Source organism: Schistocerca gregaria, chromosome 2, assembly GCF_023897955.1.
Source record: "Schistocerca gregaria isolate iqSchGreg1 chromosome 2, iqSchGreg1.2, whole genome shotgun sequence".
Taxonomy (NCBI): Eukaryota; Metazoa; Arthropoda; class Insecta; order Orthoptera; family Acrididae; genus Schistocerca; species Schistocerca gregaria.
In genome coordinates, this window is record NC_064921.1 from 163,973,681 (window position 1) to 163,998,896 (window position 25,216).

The 25,216-nt window shown below is 42.1% G+C and overlaps 1 protein-coding gene across 1 annotated transcript in view; it reads left to right on the top strand.

Annotated features, from left to right (window-relative positions):
- The window catches only part of LOC126336594 (uncharacterized transporter slc-17.2-like), a 1,359,524-nt gene that overhangs the window by 274,531 nt on the left and 1,059,777 nt on the right, over window positions 1–25,216 (top strand). Inside the window, exon 2 of the mRNA XM_050000458.1 lies at window positions 20,377–20,615. Coding sequence (XP_049856415.1) covers window positions 20,377–20,615 — 239 coding nt within the window. The remainder of the gene's footprint in view (window positions 1–20,376; window positions 20,616–25,216) is intronic.

Below are 25,216 nucleotides of genomic sequence, written 5' to 3' on the forward strand. Positions count from 1 at the left end.
TGAGTTTTTATTGTATTTATAGTAAAGAATTTTCTCGACATACTGTTAATATTTTTACTATTCTCAACAAGAACATTTAGGTAAAAGAAGGAAATATTTAACAAGCAATTCGTTTTGTTGCAATTTTCAGATTAAAGAGCTCAATTTTAAGTTTTTACTCTTCCCAACAAGAACATTCAATAGCTAACACGTCAATATTATTAAACTAAGTAATGATGATCTCATAAGTGCCTACCTAAATTTTAGCGTGCACTACAGTAACATTTGCAGCCGCCGAGCATTGTCGCTCTTGGCGAACAGTGAAACAGCCCGGCCAGAACGGTGGCACGGCGGGCCTTGTGATTAATTACAAGTGGGACTTCAAACTACGACTCACGACCACCAACAAGCTGTGACTGCGATAGCCCGTGAAAGATTATTCTGATCACATTGAAAACTTACAATATCTTCAAACCATCCAAAATAATAATGTGTCTTTTAATTTACCAGCCTATTAGTAAAGATAAGGGCTGAAATTCGTAAGAAAATTGAACATTTTAACTGTAACTCGGTATTGCTTAACAGGGAACAGTGCCGAACATTTGAAGTTATGGGACAGTGGTTTTTATATAGACTTCTTAAAACGTTTGCAGTTCCATTAAACTCTGAAAAAAAAAATATCTTTTAACATTGACAGTATTAACTGCGAAATCTACTGCAAATTTTGTCTTAGTAGTTTAGACCAATGTTGAGGATCCAGAATGAAATTTTCACTCTGCAGCGGAGTGTGCGCTGATATGAAACTTCCTGGCAGATTAAAACTGTGTGCCCGACCGAGACTCGAACTCGGGACCTTTGCCTTTCGCGGGCAAGTGCTCTACCAACTGACCTACCGAAGCACGATTCACGTCCGGTACTCACAGCTGTACTTCTGCCAGTATCCGTCTTCTACCTTCCAAACTTTACAGAAGCTCTTCTGCGAACCTTGCAGAACTAGCACTCCTGAAAGAAAGGATACTGCGGAGACATGGCTTAGCCACAGCCTGGGGGATGTAAAGTTTGGGAGGTAGGAGACGGATACTGGCAGAAGTAAAGCTGTGAGTACCGGACGTGAGTCGTGCTTCGGTAGCTCAGTTGGTAGAGCACTTGCCCGCGAAAGGCAAAGGTTTCGAGTTCGAGTCTCGGTCGGGCACACAGTTTTAATCTGCCAGGAAGTTTCAATGTTGAGGATGTTTCAAAGTTTGAAAAACTTTGTTTGGTTGGAAACAGACATTTCATTTATCGCCAGGTCTTAATTAGATAAATCAGCCAAAAGGTGAGTTTCGAGATTTCAATTGTATTTTTAGCTAAAGCTAAATGGACTCCTAATTTCTATAACCACTGATTTTGTTGTCACTCTTCGGAAGGCGAGTTATTTCTCCCAGACAACGTCAATTATTGCTGACAGTTTAATTTTTTCACAGGTGCGCCAGCGTTTTGCAGTATAGGCCTAACACTGTAAATATTTTCACCTGGAAATGACGCGTAAGCTATAATATAATCATCAGCTGACATGAATGGCTTCAAAATTTCACACATCCAAGCAGTGAGTACAAAAACTGTCGGTAAATGATGCAATGTGCTAGTAACAGTTTAAAACCATCGTCATTTTCAGCTGCCTTGGCACAAGAGCAGCGAAATATAATTGTTTCTATACACGTATTTTCATCATTTAATACTATTACATTGAATTTTATTTTTTGTAAATGGCGTTTCCAATCTCACGAGATCCGAGCTGATACTGTGTGTGCTAGGTATAGAGCATCTCCTGTGATTTAAGAAGTCAAAAGTAGTTAAGTTGTCGCAGAAATGGCACCCTAACAATAACTGTCATTATATACCATAATTCTAAGTACTACTGTCTATTACTATTAATTACTCATTCAAAACTTAAATATAAGCAGATGCGGATAAGGAACTTTGGGATGCGGATTGCACTTTTTTTATCCTCGCAGACCTCTATCTATGGTCATCAGTCCTCTAGAACTTAGAACTACTTAAACCTAACTAAACTAAGGACAACACACAACATCCAGTCATCACGAGGCAGAGAAAATGTGTCTAACAGACAGACAAGTTGGTTGCAGGTCATCATCAGGCCTCCTTCTAATCAACACAGCCATCAATGCCATTGAAACGGTGGTTTGGGGTCAGTAGGACGTACGATACTAGGCGTGTGTCTCGCAATTGTCCTCGAAGTAACCGATCTGTAATAGTTCATGTGTCACTGTTGCACCAGCTGCTGCTCAAACTGATTTTGCAGATGCAACATGGTGTGTCAGAGCCATACGCTGAACAAGTTGGTCCTTCAGGTCGGAAGTGCCACGTGCCCATTTGAAGCCTGATCTTCTCGTGACCGTACATTTTCATGACCACTGCTGCTAGTCATCATGTGCAGTGGCTACATTCCTGGCAAGTCTTTCTACCGTATCGGAGGAGGAAAATGGAGCACCTCATAGTACTAATACACGACCTTGTTCAAAATTACTGAAGTGTTGGCAATGACATCTTTGTCGCCTTTAAGGCATTCCTGACCAACATCAACTAACCACGTCCAATATCACACGTAAGTAATGATCACGACCGTTACAGCGCGTATTTAAAGCAAACCTGATTTGAATCCTCATAATGGCGCTATTAAAGCCACTCTTATGCGACCGGCGCTAAATCTGAATAGACATCATCTTCAGATGTGGAAATACGCTAAACAACTTTCGTTTGTGTCGCGCAACGCCTTTTTGGTGATTTCTTTCTTCATCAGTGTATATTAGCTTTGATTATACTTGAGCATAATGTATTGTGATATTCGTCCAGTGTGGTGATTAGATTACAGGGCATGGCGAGTAGAACTCTTGCCTCTATTTGCAGAGTGAAGGCCGGAGTGGCCGTAAGGTTCTAGGCGCTACAGTTGTAGTGCAACGACGTAAGTTTTGTATAAATGATTTTCTTTTGACATATGACCATGTGCAGACTTCGTCACCAACGTCAGTTACAAAACACTTCAAAATTATTTAAACTCTTTTTAAAGTTGTCGCTGAATGCTTCTTGAACGAAACTGTAATTAAAACATCATCATTTGAGTCATATGCGCAGAATTACGTCACTCAGTCCAATTGGTTTGCGCAAACTTTTTTCAGTTTACATGTCGTTTGTTTTTTCTCAGAAATTATATTAATGCAAGTTATATGCTTTAATAAATATTAAAACCACATTGAATAAACTTTCAAGACTCAAACTCGCGATGAACGTTGTCAAAAATTAATAATCTTGTCAAATAAATTAGTAATACTTTTTCCTTAACATAATTCTTCATAAATAAATTCTCGGAATACGTATTTAAACTTTTGTAGTATACATTAGTTTATTATCTTTCTATATACTACATATAGACGTGAACCTGAGTCTTGACAAGATAGGACTGTACATTTACAACATGATTATACTTTCTATGACGTCATTGTTGCAGAAACATTACAAATTCTTATTTTTTTCAGTCTTTAGGAGCACGACTCGGTTTCAGGATCTCTTTGGCTGTCTACCCACGACGTATAGTGGCCAGCAATTTTCTCTCTGGTCCCGGCAGTGAAGATGCTGTCTCCGTTCGTTGCGCCGTCCTCTCCGTCCATGAAACATAAAAATAAATACAAAACTTTAGATAATTCACAAACATTACAAATATTACAAAAAACATAAACAAAACACTAAATTAAACTTATATTCACCTGCAAACTGGACTGACACTGGTGCATGGGTGACGCTTCAATTTCGCGTCCCACTACACAGTCTGGAGCCGAGCGACCGCTACGGTCGCAGGTTCGAATCCTGCCTCGGGCATCGATGTGTGTGATGTCCTTAGGTTAGTTAGGTTTAATTACTTCTAACTTTTAGGCGACTGATGACCTCAGAAGTTAAGTCGCGTAGTGCTCAGAGCCATTTGAACCATTTTTTTATTTGCAGTGTAATAAAACAATACGTTTGAGCAACTTCCGTGGTTATTTACAGCAAAACGTCGCTTATGCAAGGTGTGCCGTACGATTTGATGCGGGTCGTGCTCATATGTCGAACTCCGTTGCCGCTTCTAACCACTCGACCACTCGTCTGCGTCGCCAGACGGTGGAGGTCGTACCGTCGGTTCAGCGCCCTCGCGCCGTGCCGCAGGGCGGAACGTGGCGTCAGCAGCATCCTTGAACTTCGGCAGCCGGCGGACAGTTTCGGGATCCGAGAAGTCGGTGTGGAGTGGACCGGTAGGCAGGGACCACTGCTCGCTGGGATTTTCGATCCATTACGGCCGACAATGGCGGAGTGACGCTGCTCAATCGGCGCGTGAAATGACGCACGGGCAAGCCTCCCTGCGGACAAACACAAAGAAGTCACGTGACTGCCAAAAAGCTGCCGCCGCTGGGGGGTTTCTCGCATTCTTCCACCGTTGGCGGGTTTGGTACCGTTCGGGGTTTGCCCGCTCTCCATGATTTGTGGGTGGCCGCTATTCACGCAGATTCCCGGAAGTGACATCCCCTTTAACAGGCTGCTTTCCAGCTGGCCGCTTCGGAAAAATTGATTATAAAAGAAACAATGCTTACTTCTAAGACTAGGTCCTATCAAGCAGCGTGTAAAGGCACAGGCGAGGGCGGCTCCAGCCGGGAACTCCAATATCACGATGGCGTCCACTCTTGCAACAAAACGAACAGCGTGAATCTAAAGCACAGTTGGTGGGAACCAAAATCCAAACATAAACGTACATTGTTTTCACTATTTTGGAGTGATTGACTGTTCCATCTGTTCTTTGCGGAATATTTTACACACTGTTAATGAAAACGCACACAGCACTATTGTAATATTGTGTACTATTTAGTAATTATTTCACAAACTGCTTTTCGGCTGTTACATTATCAATTACAAAAATAAGTATGTGATGGACCAAAGAGTTTAGGCTCTATCTACAGAGTGTCTCCATTTCCAGAGATGAAAAACGTTGATGTTAGGTTCAGGAATAGACCAAGAGGGATTACAAAAGTTGTTCACAGAAATTGAAAATCATGCTTTGACAATATGTTCCAAAGGAGTGGCTGGACAAAATGATTTTTTCTTTGTTGTTGTTGTGGTCTTCAGTCCTGAGACTGGTTTGATGCAGCTCTCCATGCTACTCTATCCTGTGCAAGCTTCTTCATCTCCCAGTACTTTCTGCAACCTACATCCTTCTGAATCTGCTTAGTGTATTCATCTCTTGGTGTCCCTCTACGATTTTTACCCACCACGCTGCCCTCCAATGCTAAATTTGTGATCCATTGATGCCTCAAAACATGTCCTACCAACCGGTCCCTTCTTTTTGTCAAGTTGTGCCACAAACTCCTCTTCTCCCCAATTCTATTCAATACCTCCTCATTGGTTATGTGATCTACCCATCTAATCTTCAGCATTCTTCTGTGACACCACATTTCGAAAGCTTCTATTCTCTTCTTGTGCAAACTATTTATCGTCCATGTTTCACTTCCATACATGGCTACATTCCATACAAATACTTTCAGAAATGATTTCCTGACACTTAAATCTATACTCGATGTTAACAAATTCCTTGCCATTGCCAATCTACATTTTATATCCTCTCTACTTCGATCATCATCAGTTATTTTACTCCGTAAATAGCAAAACTCCTTTACTACTTTAAGTGTCTCATTTCCTAATATAATTCCCTCAACATCACCCGATTTAATTTGACTACATTCCATTATCCTCGTTTTGCTTTTGTTGATGTTCATCTTATATCCTCCTTTCAAGACACTGTCCATTCCGATCAACTGCTCTTCCAAGTCCTTTGCTGTCTCTGACAGAATTACAATGTCATCGGCGAACCTCAAAGTTTTTATTTCTTCTCCGTGAATTTTAATACCTACTCCAAATTTTTCTTTTGTTTCCTTTACTGCTTGCTCAATATACAGATTGAATAACATCGGGGAGAGGCTACAACCCTGTCTCACTCCCTTCCCAACCACTGCTTCCCTTTCATGTCCCTCGACTCTTATAACTGCCATCTGGTTTCTGTACAAATTGTAAATAGCCTTACGCTCCCTGTATTTTACCCCTGCCACCTTTAGAATTTGAAATAGAATATTTCAGTCAACATTGTCAAAAGCTTTCTCTAAGTCTACAAATGCTAGAAACGTAGGTTTGCCTTTTCTTAATCTTTCTTCTAAGATATGTCGTAAGGTTAGTATTGCCTCACGTGTTCCAACATTTCTGCGGAATCCAAACTGATCTTCCGCAAGGTCCGCTTCTACCAGTTTCTTCATTCGTCTGTAAAGAATTCGTGTTAGTATTTTGCAGCTGTGACTTATTAAATTGATAGTTCGGTAATTTTCACATCTGTCAACACCTGCTTTCTTTGGGATTGGAATTATTATATTCTTCTTGAAGTCTGAGGGTATTTCGCCTGTCTCATACGTCTTGCTCACCAGATGGTAGAGTTTTGTCAGGACTGCCTCTCCCAAGGCCGTCAGTAGTTCTAATGGAATGTTGTCTACTCCCTGGGCCTTGTTTCGACTCAGGTCTTTCAGTGCCCTGTCAAACTCTTCCCGCAGTATTGTATCCCCCATTTCATCTTCATCTGCATCCTCTTCCATTTCCAGTACATCGCCCTTGTATAAACCTTCTATATACTCCTTCCACCTTTCCGCCTTCCCTTCTTTGCTTAGAACTGGGTTTCCATCTGAGCTCTTGATATTCATACAAGTGGCTCTGTTTTCTCCAAAGGTCTCTTTAATTTTCCTGTAGGCAGTATCTATCTTAACCCTAGTGAGATAAGCCTCTACATCCTTACATTTGTCTCCTTACATTTGTCCTCTAGCCATCCCTGCTTAGCCATTTTGCACTTCCTGTCGATCTCATTTTTGACACGTTTGTATTCCTTTTTGCCTGCTTCATTTACTGCATTTTTATATTTTCTCCTTTCATCAATTAAATTCAATATTTCTTCTGTTACCCACGGATTTCTATTAGCCCTCGTCTTTTTACTTACTTTATCTTCTGCTGCCTTCACTACTTCATCCCTCAGAGCTACCCATTCTTCTTCTACTGTATTTCTTTCCTCCATTCCTGTCAATTGTTCCCTTATTCTCTCTCTGAACTCTCTACAACCTCTGGTTCTTTCAGTTTATCCAGGTCCAATCTCCTTAAATTAGCACCTTTTTGTAGTTTCTTCAGTTTTAATCTACAGTTCATAAACAATAGATTGTGGTCAGAGTCCACATCTGCCCCTGGAAATATCTTACAATTTAAAACCTGATTCCTAAATCTCTGTCTTACCATTATATAATCTATCTGATACCTTTTAGTATCTCCAGGATTCTTCCATGTATACAACCTTCTTTTATGATTCTTGAACCAAGTATTAGCTATGATTAAGTTATGCTCTGTGCAAAATTCTACCAGACGGCTTCCTCTTTCATTTCTTCCCCCCAATACATATTCACCTACTATGTTTCCTTCTGTCCCTTTTTTTACTGACGAATTCCAGTCACCCATGACTATTAAATTTTCGTCTCCCTTCACTACCTGAATAATTTCTTTTATCTCATCATACATTTCATCAATTTCTTCGTCATCTGCAGAGCTAGTTGGCATATAAACTTGTACTACTGTAGTAGGCGTGGGCTTTGTGTCTATCTTGGCCACAATAATGCGTTCACTATGATGTTTGTAGTAGCTTACCCGCACTCCTATTTTTTTATTCATTATTAAACCTACTCCTGCATTACCCCTATTGGATTTTGTATTTATAACCCTGCATTCACCTGACCAAAAGTCTTGTTCCTCCTGCCACCGAACTTCACTAATTCCCACTATATCTAACTTTAACCTATCCATTTTGTCTTTAATAGGTCCTAAATTACGAACAGAGAAAATATACCAACGAGGTTAAGCAGCCAAGGAAAGCAGTTGTGATTATACAAAGTTAAATTTTTCAACTCAACAAGAAAAATTATATTAACTTAAATAAAAGAAAGTCAGACGGTGGCCGAGCGGTTCTAGGCGCTTCAGACTGGAACCGCGCGACTGCTCCGGTCGCAGGCTCGAATCCTGCTTCGGGCATGGATGTATGTGATGTCCTTAGGTTAGTTAGGTTTAAGTAGTTCTAAGTTATAGGGGACTGATGACCTCAGATGTTAAGTCTCATAGTGCTGAGAGCCATTTGAATCATTTTTTTGAAAGTGAGGCGTATGGGTAAGAGGATAATTTACAACAAGACTTGGATGGGGTAAATAAATGTAAGTGTCGTGTGACTAGGGCCTCCCGTCGGGTAAACCGTTCACCGTGTGCAAGTCTTTCGATCTGATGGGGTGATGAGTAGTAATTGCAGTTAGAAGTGGCGACTGAGAGAACTGTGTCTGGTCATTCAGTTCTAAACTCTGGCTGATGGACACATGATTATTAATTTCCATTATTTCGAGACACTTCACCTTCTTTCCTTTATGGATGTGATGAAACATTTCACGTTTCATCTCGTAACTGTGGCCTGCTTTAGGCAGGTGGTCTCCAAAGGAAGAGTCTCCTTTTCTAAATTTCGAACTGGTGTGGTGTTTCTTCTAGCAGGTGCATAATGCCTGCTCAGGCTGACCTAGGTGGAATTTGCCACAATTTCAAGTAATTATATATATTCCAATCTTTTTCAAAGTTGGAGCGCTGTCTTTACCACTGAGCAAAAATTGTCCGACACTGCGATGCACATAAAACGATGTTTTTACGTTTCTAGACTTAACCTTTCCGGCTACGTTCAGTAAAACTTTTATTATGTAAGGAACTGTGCACCATTTATTGTCTGGAGGTAATGGGTCGAGACCTACGTCCACAGTCCTGCACTATTTTAGAAACGACATTATTTTAAGCCCAGGCTCTTTTTATTGACCTCGATCGCAATTTCGGGCTATATGCGATAACAATACAAATAGTTTGAAGAGTAGTTCAACTGTAAAAAGCATCCTATTCTCAAAATATTTTATACAGACAAAATGGTTTTAAAATAACTTGTTGCAGACTTCAGTCCGAAGACTGGTTTAATGAAGCTCTCAACGGTATAGTATCTCGTGTAAGACCCTTCTGCAACTTATATCCTTCTGAGTCCGTCCACATTCAGAAAAGACTTCCTGTAGCATAAATCTATATCCTATGTTAGCAAATTTCTCTTTTTCACAAAAGCTTTTCTTGCCATTGCCAGTCAACATTTTATATTCTCTCTACTTCAACTGTTATCACTTGTCAGTTATTTTGCTGCTCTAATAGCAAAACTCATCTACTACTTTAAGCGTTTCGTTTCCTCATCTTATTCCCTTAGCATCACCTGATTTAATTCGATTACATTCCATTACTCTTGTTTTGCTTTTTGTTTTCAAGACAACGTCCATGCCACTCAATAAGTCTTCCGGGTTCTTTACAATGTTAACTGCAAATCTCAAAGTTTTTATTTCTTCTCCGTGGACTTTAACTTCAACTGCAAATTTTTCTTTGGTTTCCTTTACTGCTTACTCAATGTACAAATGGAATAACACCAGGGGTAGGATACAACCCTGCTTCACTGCCTTCTCAAACACTGCTCTCCTTTCGTGCCCCTCGGCTCTTATAACTGCCGTCTGGTTTCTGTAGAAGTTGTAAATAGTCTTCGGCTCTCTGTATTTTACCTCATATCTCTAGAATTCCAAAAAGTGTTTTTTAGTTAACATTGTCAAAAGCTTTCTCTAAGTCTACAAATACTATGCAGATAGGTTTGCCTTTGTTTAACCTACCTCCTAAGAGAAGTCTCAAGGTCAGTATTGCCACGCGTGTTCCTACATTTCTCCGGAATCCTAACTGATCTCCCCCAAAGCCAGCTTCTACCAGTTTTTCCATTCTTCTGTAGAGAATTCGCGTTAGTATTTTGCAACCAAGACTTTAAACCGATTGTTAGCACCTGCTTTCTTTGGGAAGGGAATCATCAGATTCTTATTGAAGTCCGAGAAAATTTCGCCTGTGTCATACGTCTTGCACACCAGCACTTTAAGAGCATCAATGCATAATCGTACCCCTTTAAGAGGGCACTGTCCTCGTCTCCATCGTATTTACATATGCTTTATGTATAACAAGACAAGTATGTTTCCTTTACTTTTATTTTATACTCCTCGCCCTGTATGGGCGAGCGTTTGCCTGTCAGCAGTAGGCAATAGCTTATATCTTGGAACACTTTTAAAACTTTTGTCTCTAGAAAACCCTGTAGCAGAAGTTTACTAATTTATCTTATTCCGTTTTAAAATGATAGAGTTCACTTCAAATATGCCACAGTGTTTTCTGAAATTACAAAAATTACTCCGTAAAAGTAAAGTTTTTCCAAACGCGAAAAACTGTTCTTAGGTACAACGTGGTCATGTACAGTCGTGGACAAAACGAGCGAGACCCCTCGCCTTTTCGTTATGCTGAACCGTACAGTTGTAAAGTCTGTTACGCAGCATAACATGCAAGTTCGCTCAGCTGATGTGCTGAGATAGCTAGCACTGGAGAAAGCTTCGAAGACACCACAGCACCGTTCGCCACCACTTCGTGGCAACCGAAATACCTCGAGTATAAGCCAATGTGTTTTATTCGTATATCTGTGACTATGACTTGGATCTAAAGTGTGGTTATGGATAGTATGTATGCTCAGATCGCGAATTTAAAATCGTGGATAAAGACAAGGGGAAATGAATTAGGCGTCCTTCCTCATCCGTAACATCAAATATGAACTGCGCAGAAAATCATTCACCAGAAGTGAATAACTTTTCAGTAACATCAGATGATATTAACAGCTTGCAGGCGCGAGTTAGCCGTGCGCTCAACGGCGTCATATCGCGGATCGCGCGGTTCCTTGCGCCGTCAGTTCGAATCCTTCCCCGGGCATGGATGTGTGTTAGGTTAGGTAGTTGAACTAGTTCTAGATATAGGGGACTGGTGACCTTAGCAGTTTGGTGGCACAGTTCTCAGAGCCATTTTTTGACCTTTCGCGTAAATTTTCTTTACACAAATGGCCGTATGTTTAGATTGCGTTGACATAGCTCACTTTTTTACACCACCAAGGGACCGTATACCGCAGGAAGTGCGATAATTTTCCGCTTCTTATGTCCACCGGCACTCGAGGTAAACGGGTTTTAAGGGTTGGATATACAGATAGACTGTCAAGAAATTGAGACTAGTAGGGGCCATTTTTACCGATATACGTGACGCAATCCTAACAACGAAAATAGCTACCACAGTTACTGAAGATGAGGGTCGCATAATAATTTCCCGTACTCTTTATTCGAAATGTTCCAGTTGCAGTCGATACAGCAGCATATTAATCGTAGCTACGCTTTCGATCTAAATCACGTTTACAAGAATGTAAATAAAATCCATTTGCCTATAACGTGGTAATTCAGGTCCCACTATTAATGCCACCGCGTTTTAGATGTGCGAGCATTACCATTGCTAGCTACCTTCGGTTAATGAACGTTTTCTGACTATGTCACGTCCAATGGAGAATTCGAAACATTGTAGAATATGTTTGGCAGCTACGTCGCAGTTTATTTTCTGGGGTGGTTCAGAATTATCCTACTAAATTTACTCTCTAATATCAGTTTTTTTGTTATTTCGATAAACATCCCGAATGATTGTCACATAAGCGGTGACATAAAGGTAGAAAATTCATGTTTTTGAGTCCAGAAAGCTCTATGCAACAGAAACTGCAGTTCATTTTGCCATTTTCTTGCGAAATTGCTGGCTTATTCATGTCTGGGGTATTAATAGAGGGATTTTTGCCTGGGTTGTCTCTTTTTGCCTGGGTTGTCTGCTGGCGTAGTGAAAGGTGTTTACTACTGCCAGGGAGGTCTGGTTTGTTTTCGGTTCAAATCTCAATGGAGGCAGATAGACTATCAGTAAAGTAACTTTAAGAAATTCTCGCATCCCCATTACGTTTCATTGCTACCTTTATTGTGTACCGGCGCCCTGTGGATGTCGATATGAATCTCTTTTAGAATTTCCTACTTGTTACTGCCTACTTTTCCGCTTCTGTCAATAATTGAATTGACGTAAGTGTGGCACTGAATGATTTTTAACTGAATTTCGTTATGAATGTTCACGCATTGCTAAATTTGCACACTTTCATGGTAGGTCAGCAACGGTACTCCAGTATGACTGGTCTGAACGTTGACACAGACCATTTCGCGGCCGAATGTGCATAATATTTTGCTAATTCGTAACGATCTGGGGTACTTTGTCTAACTAAAACAGTTATCTCGATAAGCTCAAATTCATTTTTATTAGTAAATTTTATACTAATTAGCGTTTCTTCTTTCATTTATATCTTATATTTAGGTGTTGTGGTTAACACACTAATCAGCATTAATGTAGTCTTACACGTGATTGAAAACAGTCTGACAAATTTCTGATAGTTTTTCAGTCTCACGCCTGTGCATATTATGTTGGTAGCACTTCGTCGCCTAGACTGTTATGCTGTGTAGCAGACATTAAACCTGTGCGGGTCAGCATAACGAAAAGGCGAGGGGTCTCCCTCGTTTTGTCCACGACTGTACTTAGGAACAAATGTTATGCTCAAATTTAAAAGTGATGCAACCGAGAAAATCTTGTTAATTCTGTATTTAGCAATGTGTATGATACATTAGTAATTATCACACACGAATAATCAGAAACAGAAATTAAATTAAGATGAAGTATTATCAAAAAATAGTAACAAGCTAAAAACATTTTGAAATAGAAGCTGTGGTAACTAACACAGATTTCCATTTTTGCGAGGAAAAATTGTGAAGAGATTAAAGAAACCTAGTTCATTTGCAAATCTTATGTGTTCCATGGTAGAAGACCTTATTCCGCTTCAAGGTAAGAGCTGATGCACCATCGACGAAGTATGGATTAACCAGCCACATGTTATGTAATTTTAAAAATATACTGAATTTCATTCACCATAAAACTCTGCAAATGAAGAATTAACATTAACCTCCATATGGCTTTACCACACCATACAACACTTACATATGTAGAACGGGTAGTTTTTAAAAACTACAAAAGAGAAACTCATAACCGACAACAAAAAACAGTAGCAAATGCCAAAAACAGCTTATGACGATTTCTATGGATTATTCCCCTATGTGGTTCTAAAATCAGCCACCAGATGAAACATCGAACAGGAACACATCGTGTGTTCCTAAGTACACTATCCTTCAGGTACGACACTCTCCCCTACAACATTCCACTTTTCAATCAATAGTTTTAAAAATGTAAACAAGGATGAAACAAGTAAGATGAAAAGACAAAAAATTTACAGCTTTTTTAAATCGTGTAAAAGGGTGAACTTTTTGGAGTTTACATAAAATTTTAAAACTGTTGATTTTCTTTGTTGTTTAAGTTAAAATCGAAGAATTAAAGCACAAAAAAGTATATATATATATTTGAAACATATCGTATAAATGGAGACATTCTTCTAAGAAACAGCTACACATTCACTAATAAGCTGAAGGACCAGCAATGAGAAAAAATGATTTGGGAAGGGAACTGTAATCTACAGGGTTGAAACAAAATTGTGAGGGTCCAATGGGTAGTAGCTATGGAGATGAAGGTGAGTGTTGGAATGGGTACTGGGCAGACAGAAAGTGAGGACGAGTCTGATGGTTGTGGCAGGGCCTTGGTATCGAGAGGGTAGGTGGAGAGGTGGAGAGTAAGGAGAGAGGAGTCCTGACCTGGAATGGTACAGGTTGGCAGGAGCTATAGTTGGGAAGAGAGACGAAGAAAACAGTTCCGTGGTTTCCATCTTTGTTATTTCATATCTCCACAAAGGGAGTAGGCTGGCAGTGGATAAAAGCCGCTCTTCATCCAAAGGTTACAGATATGTAAAAGATGAGTAAAATACACACCTGGAAATGGAAAAAAGAACACATTGACACCGGTGTGTCAGACCCACCATACTTGCTCCAGACCCTGCGAGAGGGCTGTACAAGCAATGATCACACGCACGGCACAGCGGACACACCAGGAACCGCGGTGTTGGCCGTCGAATGGCGCTAGCTGCGCAGCATTTGTGCACCGCCGCCGTCAGTGTCAGCCAGTTTGCCGTGGCATACGGAGCTCCATCGCAGTCTTTAACACTGGTAGCATGCCGCGACAGCGTGGACGTGAACCGTATGTGCAGTTGACGGACTTTGAGCGAGGGCATATAGTGGGCATGCGGGAGGCCGGGTGGACGTACCGCCGAATTGCTCAACACGTGGGGCGTGAGGTCTCCACAGTACATCGATGTTGTCGCCAGTGGTCGGCGGAAGGTGCACGTGCCCGTCGACCTGTGACCGGACCGCAGCGACGCATGGATGCACGCCAAGAGTGTAGGATCCTACGCAGTGCCGTAGGGGACTGCACCGCCACTTCCCAGCAAATTAGGGACATTGTTGCTCCTGGGGTATCGGCGAGGACCATTCGCAACCGCTCACGCCCCAACATCGTGCAGCCCGCCTCCAGTGGTGTCGCGACAGGCGTGAATGGAGGGACGAATGGAGACGTGTCGTCTTCAGCGATGAGAGTCGCTTCTGCCTTGGTGCCAATGATGGTCGTATGCGTGTTTGGCGCCGTGCAGGTGAGCGCCACAATCAGGAGTGCATACGACCGAGGCACACAGGGCCAACACCCTGCATCATGGTATGGGGAGCGATCTCCTACACTGGCCGTACACGTCTGGTGATCGTCGAGGGGAGACTGAATAGTGTACGGTACATCCAAACCGTCATCGAACCCATAGTTCTACCATTCCTAGACCGGCAAGGGAACTTGCTGTCCCAACAGGTCAATGCACGTCCGCATGTATCCCGTGCCACCCAACGTGCTCTAGAAGGTGTAAGTCAACTACCCTGGCCAGCAAGATCTCCGGATCTGTCCCCCATTGAGCATGTTTGGGACTGGATGAAGCGTCGTCTCACGCGGTCTGCACGTCCAGCACGAACTATTCCCAACTTAGGCGCCAGGTGGAAATGGCATGGCAAGCCGTTCCACAGGGCTACATCCAGCATCTCTACGATCGTCTCCATGGGAGAATAGCAACCTGCATTGCTGCGAAAGGTGGATATACACTGTACTAGTGCCGACATTGTGCATGCTCTGTTGCCTGTGTCTATGTGCCTGTGGTTCTGTCAGTGTGATCATGTGATGTATCTGACCCCAGGAATGTGTCAATAAAGTTTCCCCTTCCTGGGACAATGAATTCACGGTGTTCTTATTTCAATTTCCAGGAGTGTATATAAAAAGATGATAGTGACGAATGAATTTTTAAAAACATATTGGTGTACAATATTTACAATTTTTACATAAAGACGGGCAATAAATGACCTATTTTTTAAAGACGAAAGTAGAATATATTAATGATTTTTAAAACTTGATTGATGAACTTATATTACAGTTACCCACAGTCACAGATGGTAATATGAATGTCGCTATGGTATAATGATAACGCTGATGATGCAAGAGATTGATTTAGGTATGAGGAATATGGAATGAGGGGTATGATTACGAGGTTCTGTAGAATCGCAGGAAGCGACTAAAATTCACCAGAATAGAGGAATGGGAAGAGAAAAAAATGAAAGGATGGTGCGAGGTGGGGCGCCGTGATAGCGTTGGGAGGAGGGGTACATCTCGGGACCGATTTCATCGTTGGGAAGTGAGAGCTGGTTGAAATTCTGACGGTAGAGCATGGAAGAGCATGGTAGACTACGTGGCAGGAGTTTTGCACTTCGCTAAAACGAGAACACTGTATCAAACCAGGTGTCTAAGTAACAATTCGCTCAACATCCTGTAACACATAATTTAGTTTAATAATTGCAGTCGATTATGTATCTTTTGCACGTATACCTTCAACTGTGCATCGAACAGGTGTGGCATTTGATAAATACACTTCTATGAAATACTGGGTGCTACTATCAAAGATGTGCAGTGGTAGTGATACAGTTTTCCTTATGTAAAATTAACTGATACAAACATTTTCTTTGAGACTCTCATATTTTTAAGTAGTATAGGGGGGGGGGGGGGGGGTTGAGCGAGTGGTAGGACCTTCTATTTTTTCAGCACGCACCCCATATCTCTCACCCACTGGAAACATGTGTGGTCATGGGTTGCCTAGAGACTGGAATGCTGCCATTCGCCGGCCACTACAGTTGATGAACTGTAAATTTTTATAGTTTGGGTTTACTGAATATTACTGCCAGCAGCTGGTAAAATATAAAAATTGTATAAAAAGAGGAACCACTATACAAATATATCGACGAAAAAGTACCGCAACACCAAAAAATAAGTAATTTAGGGAATACATTTGTCTAGGTAATATATTTAAGTGATGAACATTGCAAGATCACAGGGAAACGTAAGGGAGAGATAAGCCGTTGCAAATGTGAAAAGCTGATATGTTAATAACAAGTGTAACCATCAGAATGTTGAATGCAAGCGTGCAAACATGCATTAATCGTGTTGTACAAGTGCTAGATGTCAGTTTGTGGGATGGAGTTCCTTGCCTGCTGCACTTGGTCTGTCAATACAGGGACGGTTAATACTGGTTGTGGATGACACTGGAGTGGTCATCGATGATTTGACATGTGTGCTCGATTGGAGACAGGGCTGGTGCTCGAGCAGGCCAACGCAACGTGTCCACAGTCTACACAGCACGCTGGTTTACGACAGCGGTATGTGCGCGAGCGTTATCCAGTTGTAAAAACACTTAAGGTCTGCTCACGAATGGCACCACAACAGTCGAATCATCATACTGACGCACAAATTTGCAGTAAAGATGCACGAGATAACCAGGAGAGTGCTCCTGCTGCCATACGAAATTGAAACCCAGGTCAAAGTTCCAGGTCTATGTCCATTTTGTCTAGCAGACAGACAGATTGATTGGAAGCCCTCAACTGATCTCCTTCTAACCAATACACAGCCATAACTGACAGCAACAATAGTCATCTCCCATCACAAAACACAACAGAACTCTATCCTGCATTCACAACACTACGAAAGTCGCAAATGGTGGTTTGGGGTCAATGGAATGTACGCTACAGGGCGTTTGGCGCGGGGCTCCTTGAAGTAACCGATTTGTAACAGTTCGTTATGTCACTGTGGTGCCAACTGCTGCACAGATTGCTGCTACAGATGCAGTACAATGCGTCAAACCCATACAACAATCTGATGTGTCACGTGATCGTCTGGAGCACGGAATTCTTGCATTCACACATACCATCACCCTGGGCATCAACCAGTTTTGGTCTTGGACCATCATCAGCGGATTTCTGTCCAAAGGTACAAACATAGATAAATATAGTACACAGGAATATGTTAAGAAATTACAAAAGATGCAAAACGAACGAGGTTACTCACAAGATTAAAAACAGTTCACGTAAATACATGTCTCATATCACTATTAGACAATGGGTACATCTCAAATGTTATAATATGTAATGCTCGTAAATTCCAGTGCAGTAAGTTCTTAACAATGCATTTTCACGTGCACTCGATAGTGACATCAGTTAACAGAAGAGTATATGCACTAATGAGAAGGCTAGAGACTTGTACTATCATGGTACCAACACTGAAGAGTTGGTCAAAGACCTTCACTAAACTTTTTCATCCTATGATATAAAGTAGGTAGATCATGAATTAACAGGTGAATTTGGAAGAGTAGATTTTCTTTGGCAAATTTCTCTGATAGTTTCTCATGCAAACAGAAAGTGGAAAACGAAGTTGTCATTATAAATAAAGTAAAACTTCCATCCCACAGTAAGAAGTTACAACCGTCTGCAATATCCAAATGGTGAACACAATCATTGCATAATAATCCATGAAGTGTGGAAAAACAACACCTATATCAATATAAATGAAATGTAAATGATCTTAATAACATAAATCAGATTTACCATAAGTTTATATATGAAGAAACACATCATATGTGATTTTCATATTGGTTAAATTGTTTATTTTAGCAGCCAGATGTAGCAATAATATTCATGCTACGAAAGTTTAATCAACCATGGCATAACAAAACGAATGACCAAATTTGGCTTTATGAACTGCTAATGCGTGTGTATAACAGTAACGATGATTAGGCAATTTGTAGAAAATTTAACCTAATTTAGCTAGATAATTGCAAACAAAACATTTACTTTTAGGCCACTTGACCGAAAAAAACAATAAAAGGAATGTAGAACACAGGTATTACGTAACATCCAATATTGAAGTTTTGGTAGTCAATGTCCATGAAGAGTAAGTAAGTGCCAAATTTAAACGTTGCCTACAGCAATTACGTGGTCACATACTAGCTTGTGTACATGCAAGTGGTGACAGTTCTTGAAGATGATGCACATAATATAATTTGACACTATAGTATCTCTTAGAAAAATATATGAGACACTATTCACTGAAATACAAAGAAACTGCAACATGAATAGTAGAGGCGTACTTCACGCAAAAGACAACCTATTGACTGGAAGTATAGGTATGAATAATGGAGATGGAACAAATTATTAACAATATTGTTAAATATATAATATAATTAATCTAAAACAGCAGGAAAGAAGTCACATAAACTTTATAAATGTTCTGATATCATATAATAAAAACTACTGTAGAATTGTACTTTTAATGAAACCTTAACCTCGATTTAGGAATTCTCGAATAGAAGAAAGCAAATGTACAATAAAAGTCCAACTTCTTCTTATAGACATTAATGGGAAAAATCATGATAACAAAAAAATATTTAATGCAGAGTAATAAAATTTCAGGAATACATTTGGATAGCTGATATATTCAAGTGATTTACATTGCATGATCGTAGGTCAATGTAATCGCGAAGTAAGCCGTTGTAAATGTAAAACTCTTGTGCAGTAAGAAGCGGTGTAGCCGCCACAACATTGGATGCAAGCATAACAAAATTGGTGCAAGTGTTGCACAGGTGTTGTGGGATGGAGTGCCATGCCTGTTGCCCTTGGTCGGCCAATAGAGGGACGGTTAATGTTGTTTGTGAAAGACGCTGGAGTTGTCCTCCGATGGCGTCCCACATGTGCTCGACTGGAGACTGATCTGGTGGTCGAGCAGGCCAACGCAACACGTCGACACTCCGTAGAGCATGTTGGGTGACAACAGCGGTATTGGACGAGCGTTATCCAGTTGGAAAAACACCCCTGGATGCTGTTCACGAATGGCAGCACAACAGGTCGAAATAACAGACTGACGTACAGATTTGCAGTCAGGGTGCGTGGGATAACCACGAGACTGCTCCTGCTGTGATACTAAATTGCAACCCAGACCATAGTTCCATGTGTTGGACCATTGTGTCTAGCACTCAGACAGGTTGGTTGTAGGCTCTCAAATGGCCTCCTAACCAATACAAGGCCATCACTGGTACCCAGTCAGAAACGGCTTTCATTAGAAAACACAGTAGATCTTCTACATCTACATCTACATACATACCCCGCAATCCACCATACGGTGCGTGGCGGAGGGTACCTCGTACCACAACTAGCATCTTCTCTCCCTGTTCCACTGCCAAACAGAACGAGGGAAAAATGACTGCCTATATGCCTCTGTACGAGCCCTAATCTCTCTTATCTTTGTGTGCTTTCCGCAAAGTATAAGCTGGTGGCAGTAAAATTGTACTGCAGTCAGCCTATGCTGGTTCTCTAAATTTCCTCAGTAACGATTCACGAAATGAACGCCTCCTTTCCTCCAGAGACTCCCACCCGAGCTCATGAAGCATTTCCGTAACACTCGCGTGATGATCAAACCTACCGGTAACAAATCAAGCAGCCCGCCTCTGAATGTCCTCCCTCAATCCGACCTGATAGGTATCCCAAACCCTCGAGCAGTACTCAAGAAGAGGTCGTCTTAGTGTTTTATAAGCGGGCTCCTTTACAGATGAACCACATCTTCCCAAAATTCTACCAATGAACGGAAGACGACTATCCACCTTCCCCACAACTGCCATTACATGCTTGTCCCACTTCATATCGCTATGCAGTGTTACTTCCAAATGTTTAATCGACGCGACTGTCAAGCGCTACACTACTAATGGGGTATTCTAACATTACGGGATTCTTTTTCCTATTCATCTGCATTAATTTACATTTATCTATATTTAGAGTTAGCTGCCATTCTTTACACCAATCACAAATCCTGTCCAAGTCATCTCGTATCCTCCTACAGTCACTCAACGACGACACCTTCCCGTAAACCACAGCATCATCAGCAAACAGCCGCACATTGATATCCACCCTGCCCAATAGATCATTTATGTAGATAGAAAACAACAGCGGAACTACCACACTCGACAGCACATGCGTGTGCGTTTGCCGGCAGGCCGGATCGCGGCGCGCCACCTGATGGAGTGGCTGGTGGCGTGGGCGGTGGTGCTGGTGGGCGTGCTGGAGCACAGCGCCACCTCGCAGCTGCTGGCGCCTCGTCCGCCGCTCTCCCCGGAGGAGTTCGCCGAGCTGGTGGCCAACACGAGCTACGTCAGCCGCTACTGCCGAGCCACACCCACCGCAGCCGCCGACGTCAACTTTACGACAGACGTGCCGCCCGAAAATGACACAGAGGTGAGCCGCCATCCGTCATACTTCCAACTCCTTACTGCTACGTAGAGAGGTTGTCAGTGCGAGCACGGCGCTCGCTCTTTATTCCTGACCTTGGCAGTTGCTCGGCAGTGGGGAGACGCGCGGGATTAGCCGAGCGGTCTTAGGCGCTGCAGTCATGCACTGTGCGGCGGAGGTTCGAGTCCTCCATCGGGCATGGGTGTGTGTGTTTGTCCTTAGGGTAATTTAGGTTAAATAGTGTGTAGGCTTGGGGACTGATGACCTTAGCAGTTAAGTCCCATAATATTCACAGGCATTTGAACATTTGGTAGTGGGGGAGCGAGAAACACGCAGCTCAAGTACCAGAACTCACGAGGGAGCGCATACACGATGTGATCAAAAGTAACCGGACATCCACAAAAACGTACGTTTTCCATATTAGGTGCATTGTGCTGCCACCTACTGCCAGGTAATTCATCTCAGCTAACTCAGTAGTCATAAGACAGCGTGAGAGAGCAGAATGGGGCGCTCCGCGGAACACACGGATTTAAAAAACGTGGTCAGGTGATTGAGTGTCACATGTGACATACGTCTGTACGCGGGATTTCCACATTCCTAAACATCCCTAGATCCACTGCTTCGGATGAGTTAGTGAAATGGGAACGTGAAGGGACATGTAAAGCACAAAAGCGTACAGGACGACCTCGTATGTACACTGACAGAGACCGCCGACAGTTGAAGAGGGTCGCAATGTGTAATATGCAGACATCTATCCAGACCATCGCACAGGAATTCCAAACTGAATCAGGATCCACTGCAAGTACTATGACAGTTAGGACAGAGGTGAGAAAACTTGGATTTCAAGGTGGAGCGGCTGCTCATAAGCCACACATCAGGCCGGTAAATGCCAAACGACGCTTCGCTTGGTGTAAGGTGAGTAGACATTGTACAGTGGAAAAACGTTGTGTAGAGTGACGAAACACGGTACACAATGTGGCGACCCGATGGCAGGGTGTGGGTATGGCGAATTCCCCGTAAACTTAATCGCCCAATGTGTGTAGTGCCAACGTAAAAATTCGGAGGCGGTGGTGTTATGGTGTGTCGTGTTTTTCGTGGAGGGGACCTTGCACCCCTTGTTATTTTGCGTGGCACTATCACAGCACAGGCCTACATTGATGTTTTAAGCACCTTCTTGCTTCCCACTGTTGAAGAGCAATTCGGGGAAGGCGATTGCATCTTTCAGCGCGATTGAGCACCTGTTCATAATGCACGGCTTGTGGAGGAGTGGCTACACGACAATAACATCCCTGTAATGGACTGGCCTGCACAGAGTCCTGACCTGAATCCTATACAACACCTTTGGGATGTTTTGGAACGCCGAGTTCTTGCCAGGCCTTACCGACAGACATCGATACGTCTCCTCATTGGAGCACTCCGCGAAGAATGGGCTGCCATTCCCCAAGAAACCTTCCAGCACCTGACTGACCGTACGCCTGCAAGAGTGGAAGCTGTCATCAAGGCTAATGGTGGGCAAACACCTTATTGAATTCCAGTATTGCCGATGGAGGTCGCCACGAACTTGTAAATTATTTTCAGGTGACGGATACTCTTGATCACAAAGTGTAGCATCCAGACACCCATTTGTAATGCGGAATTCACCGCAGGATATCACGAGAGATGGACTGTTAGTATGAAAGTAGTCGGAGAGTATTGTATTGTCAGTAGTGAAGCAGTAACAACAGAGTAGGGCAGTGAGGAGAGTTCAGATACTTAGGGGTTGGACTAGACTTTGGATGTCACCTGAGTAATAAAGCCAACAGGAATGTTACAATCCTTCTAAAACTGCCAAAGTCGACTTTATGTGATGGGACCGCGAAGTGTAAATGCGAAGGAACAACCACTGCGAAGCCAAGGTCAGGCAGCTCTGATGTACTGATGGACAGGGTCGGTCGATCATTGTGGAGGGTGGTTATAAGAATTCGCACGAAATTAGTGGAAGATATCGCAGATGAATTTCAAAGTGCTTTCAGAAATCCAGCTAGGGAGTTAAAGTGAATTGTGTGCAATGGTCGAGCAGCTCCTTGTAAGCCACAAGCTTCTGAAGTAAGTGCTAAGCGACGATTGAGAAGGTGCAAAGGGCAATTCCACTGGACAGTGAATGATTAGAAACGAGAAACTTGGATTGATGAATCACGCTCTAACTTGTGGCAAAATGAAGGAAGAGTTTAGGTTTGGTGAGTGGCTGGAACACGTTAACTGCCATCACGTTTAAGTACAAACACTGAAGTACGGAGTGGGTAGTGTTACGATATGGGGAGTGTGTTCCGTGGCTATGGCGTGGTCCCCAAATTTTGCTTGAGAAATCTCTATATACCGAAGGATATGAACACATTTTACAGCATTTTGTATTATCTATAGCAGAGGACCTGTTTGGGGACGATGATTGATTGCATCAGATTGACATACATCTCTGTCATAAAGCAGCGTTTCTGAAATGGACCAACGTGCCCAGTCTCGAACTGAATTCAACAGAACACATCTGGGACGAGTTGGAACGTGGGCTTTGCTACAGACCCCAGCTACCTACTCTGGTTGCCACTCTTGAAGAATAATGGGCTGCTAGTTCTCCACAGACTGTCTGACGGTGGACGCACGTCAGATTAATCTCCGCTAATAGATATCCGCGTACTTTTTCTCAGGTAATATACTCATAGCAGAAGGGAGGTCGGCAAAGTGTGATAACGGATGACCTGCTTGGAAAAAGACACAGCCCACACTCGTCTACGAGAAGGGAATTTAAAAAACTACCGGCCAATATGCTTGACATCGATTTGTTGTAGAACCTTAGAACATATTCTGAGTTCAAACATAGTGAGATGTCTTGAACAGAATGACCTCCTCAATGCCAACCAGCATGGACTTCGAAAACATCGATCATATGAAGCCCAACTCACACTTTTCTCACACGACATACTGAAAGGTTTGGATCACGGCAACCAGGTAGATGCGATATTTCTTGATTTCCGCAAAGCATTTGGCTCAGAAACGCCACCTACGCTTCTGGTAAAAAATACGATCATATGGGGTAGCAACTGAAATTTTGGTAGGGACGACGCAGCATTTGATCATGGATGGAGAATCATCATCGGATGTAGAAGTAACTTCGGGTGCGCCCCAGAGAAGTGTGTTGCGACCCTTGCTGTTCATATTGTATATTAATGATCTTGCAGACAATATTGAAAGAAAAATCAAGCTTTTTGAAAATGATGCAGTTATCTATAATGAAGTACTATCTAAAAGAAGCAGCATAAATGTTCAGTCAGATCTTGATGAGATTTCAACGTCGTGCAGAGATTGGCAACTTGCTCTAAATGTCCAGGAAAGTAAAACTTTGCAATTCACAATACGAGAAAACGTAGTATCCTATGACTGTAGTATTAATGAGTCACTGTTGGAATCGGCCGACTCATACAAATATCTGGGTGTAACACTTTGTAGGGTGTGAAGTGGAATTATCATATAGGTTCCATTGGTGGTAAAGCAGGTGGTAGCCTTCGGTTTATTGGTAGAATACTGTGGAAGTGCAATCAGTGTACAAAGGATATTGATTACAAATTAATCATGGACCAGTTCTAGAATATTGCTCAAGAGAGTGCGACCCATACCAGATGCGACTTCAAATGGTTCAAATGGCTCTGAGCACTTTGGGACTTAACATCTTAGGACATTAGTCCCCTATAACTTAGAACTACTTAAACCTAACTAACCTAAGGACATCACACAATGTCCAGCCATCACGAGGCAGAGAAAATACCTGACCCCGCTGGGAATCGAACCCGGGAACCCAGGCATGGGAAGCGCCAAATGGGACTGACGGGCTATGTTGAATGTATACAGAGAAGGGCAGCACGAATGGTCACAGGTTTGTTCAATTCATGGGAGAGTGTAACATAGATACTGAAGGAGCTGAGGGAATACTTGAAGATAGACGTAAACTACCTGAGAAAGTCTGTTAACGAAGTTTCAAGTACAGGCTTTAAATGATTAGACTGGGAGTATACTACAACTCCCTACGTATCGCTCACATAGGGATCGTGAGTATAAGAGTACAATAATTACTGCACGCACAGAGGTATTCAAACAATAACCCCTCCCGCGCTCCGTATGCCAGTGGAGGAGGAAGAAACCCTAATAACTAGCGCAATGGGGCGTACCTTCTGCCACGCACCCCACGGTGGTTTTCAGAGTATATATGTAGATACAGATGTACAAAACAGCATACATGATAAATACACATTTGATAAATACATTATTTCCTTTTCATAACATGTTGGTCTATCATTTTCTTTCTCTGTTGCTTACAAACAATGAAGTATCAGACAATACCCACACTTTCTTTCGTTGAGAACGTATCTACACGCAAAATTTTTGTATGCTATTAACTCAGTTTATTGAAGTAATTTCTTGAACATAGTACGGAAGCAATTTCTTAGACTTTAGTTGGAAAATATTATGCTGATTATTGCGATATAATGAAATTTTTTGATGAATTAAATAGGAAACCTTTTTCTAAACCTATTATCAATATTTGTTTTACGTTCCAGCTTTCTTTTAGTTTTTTAATG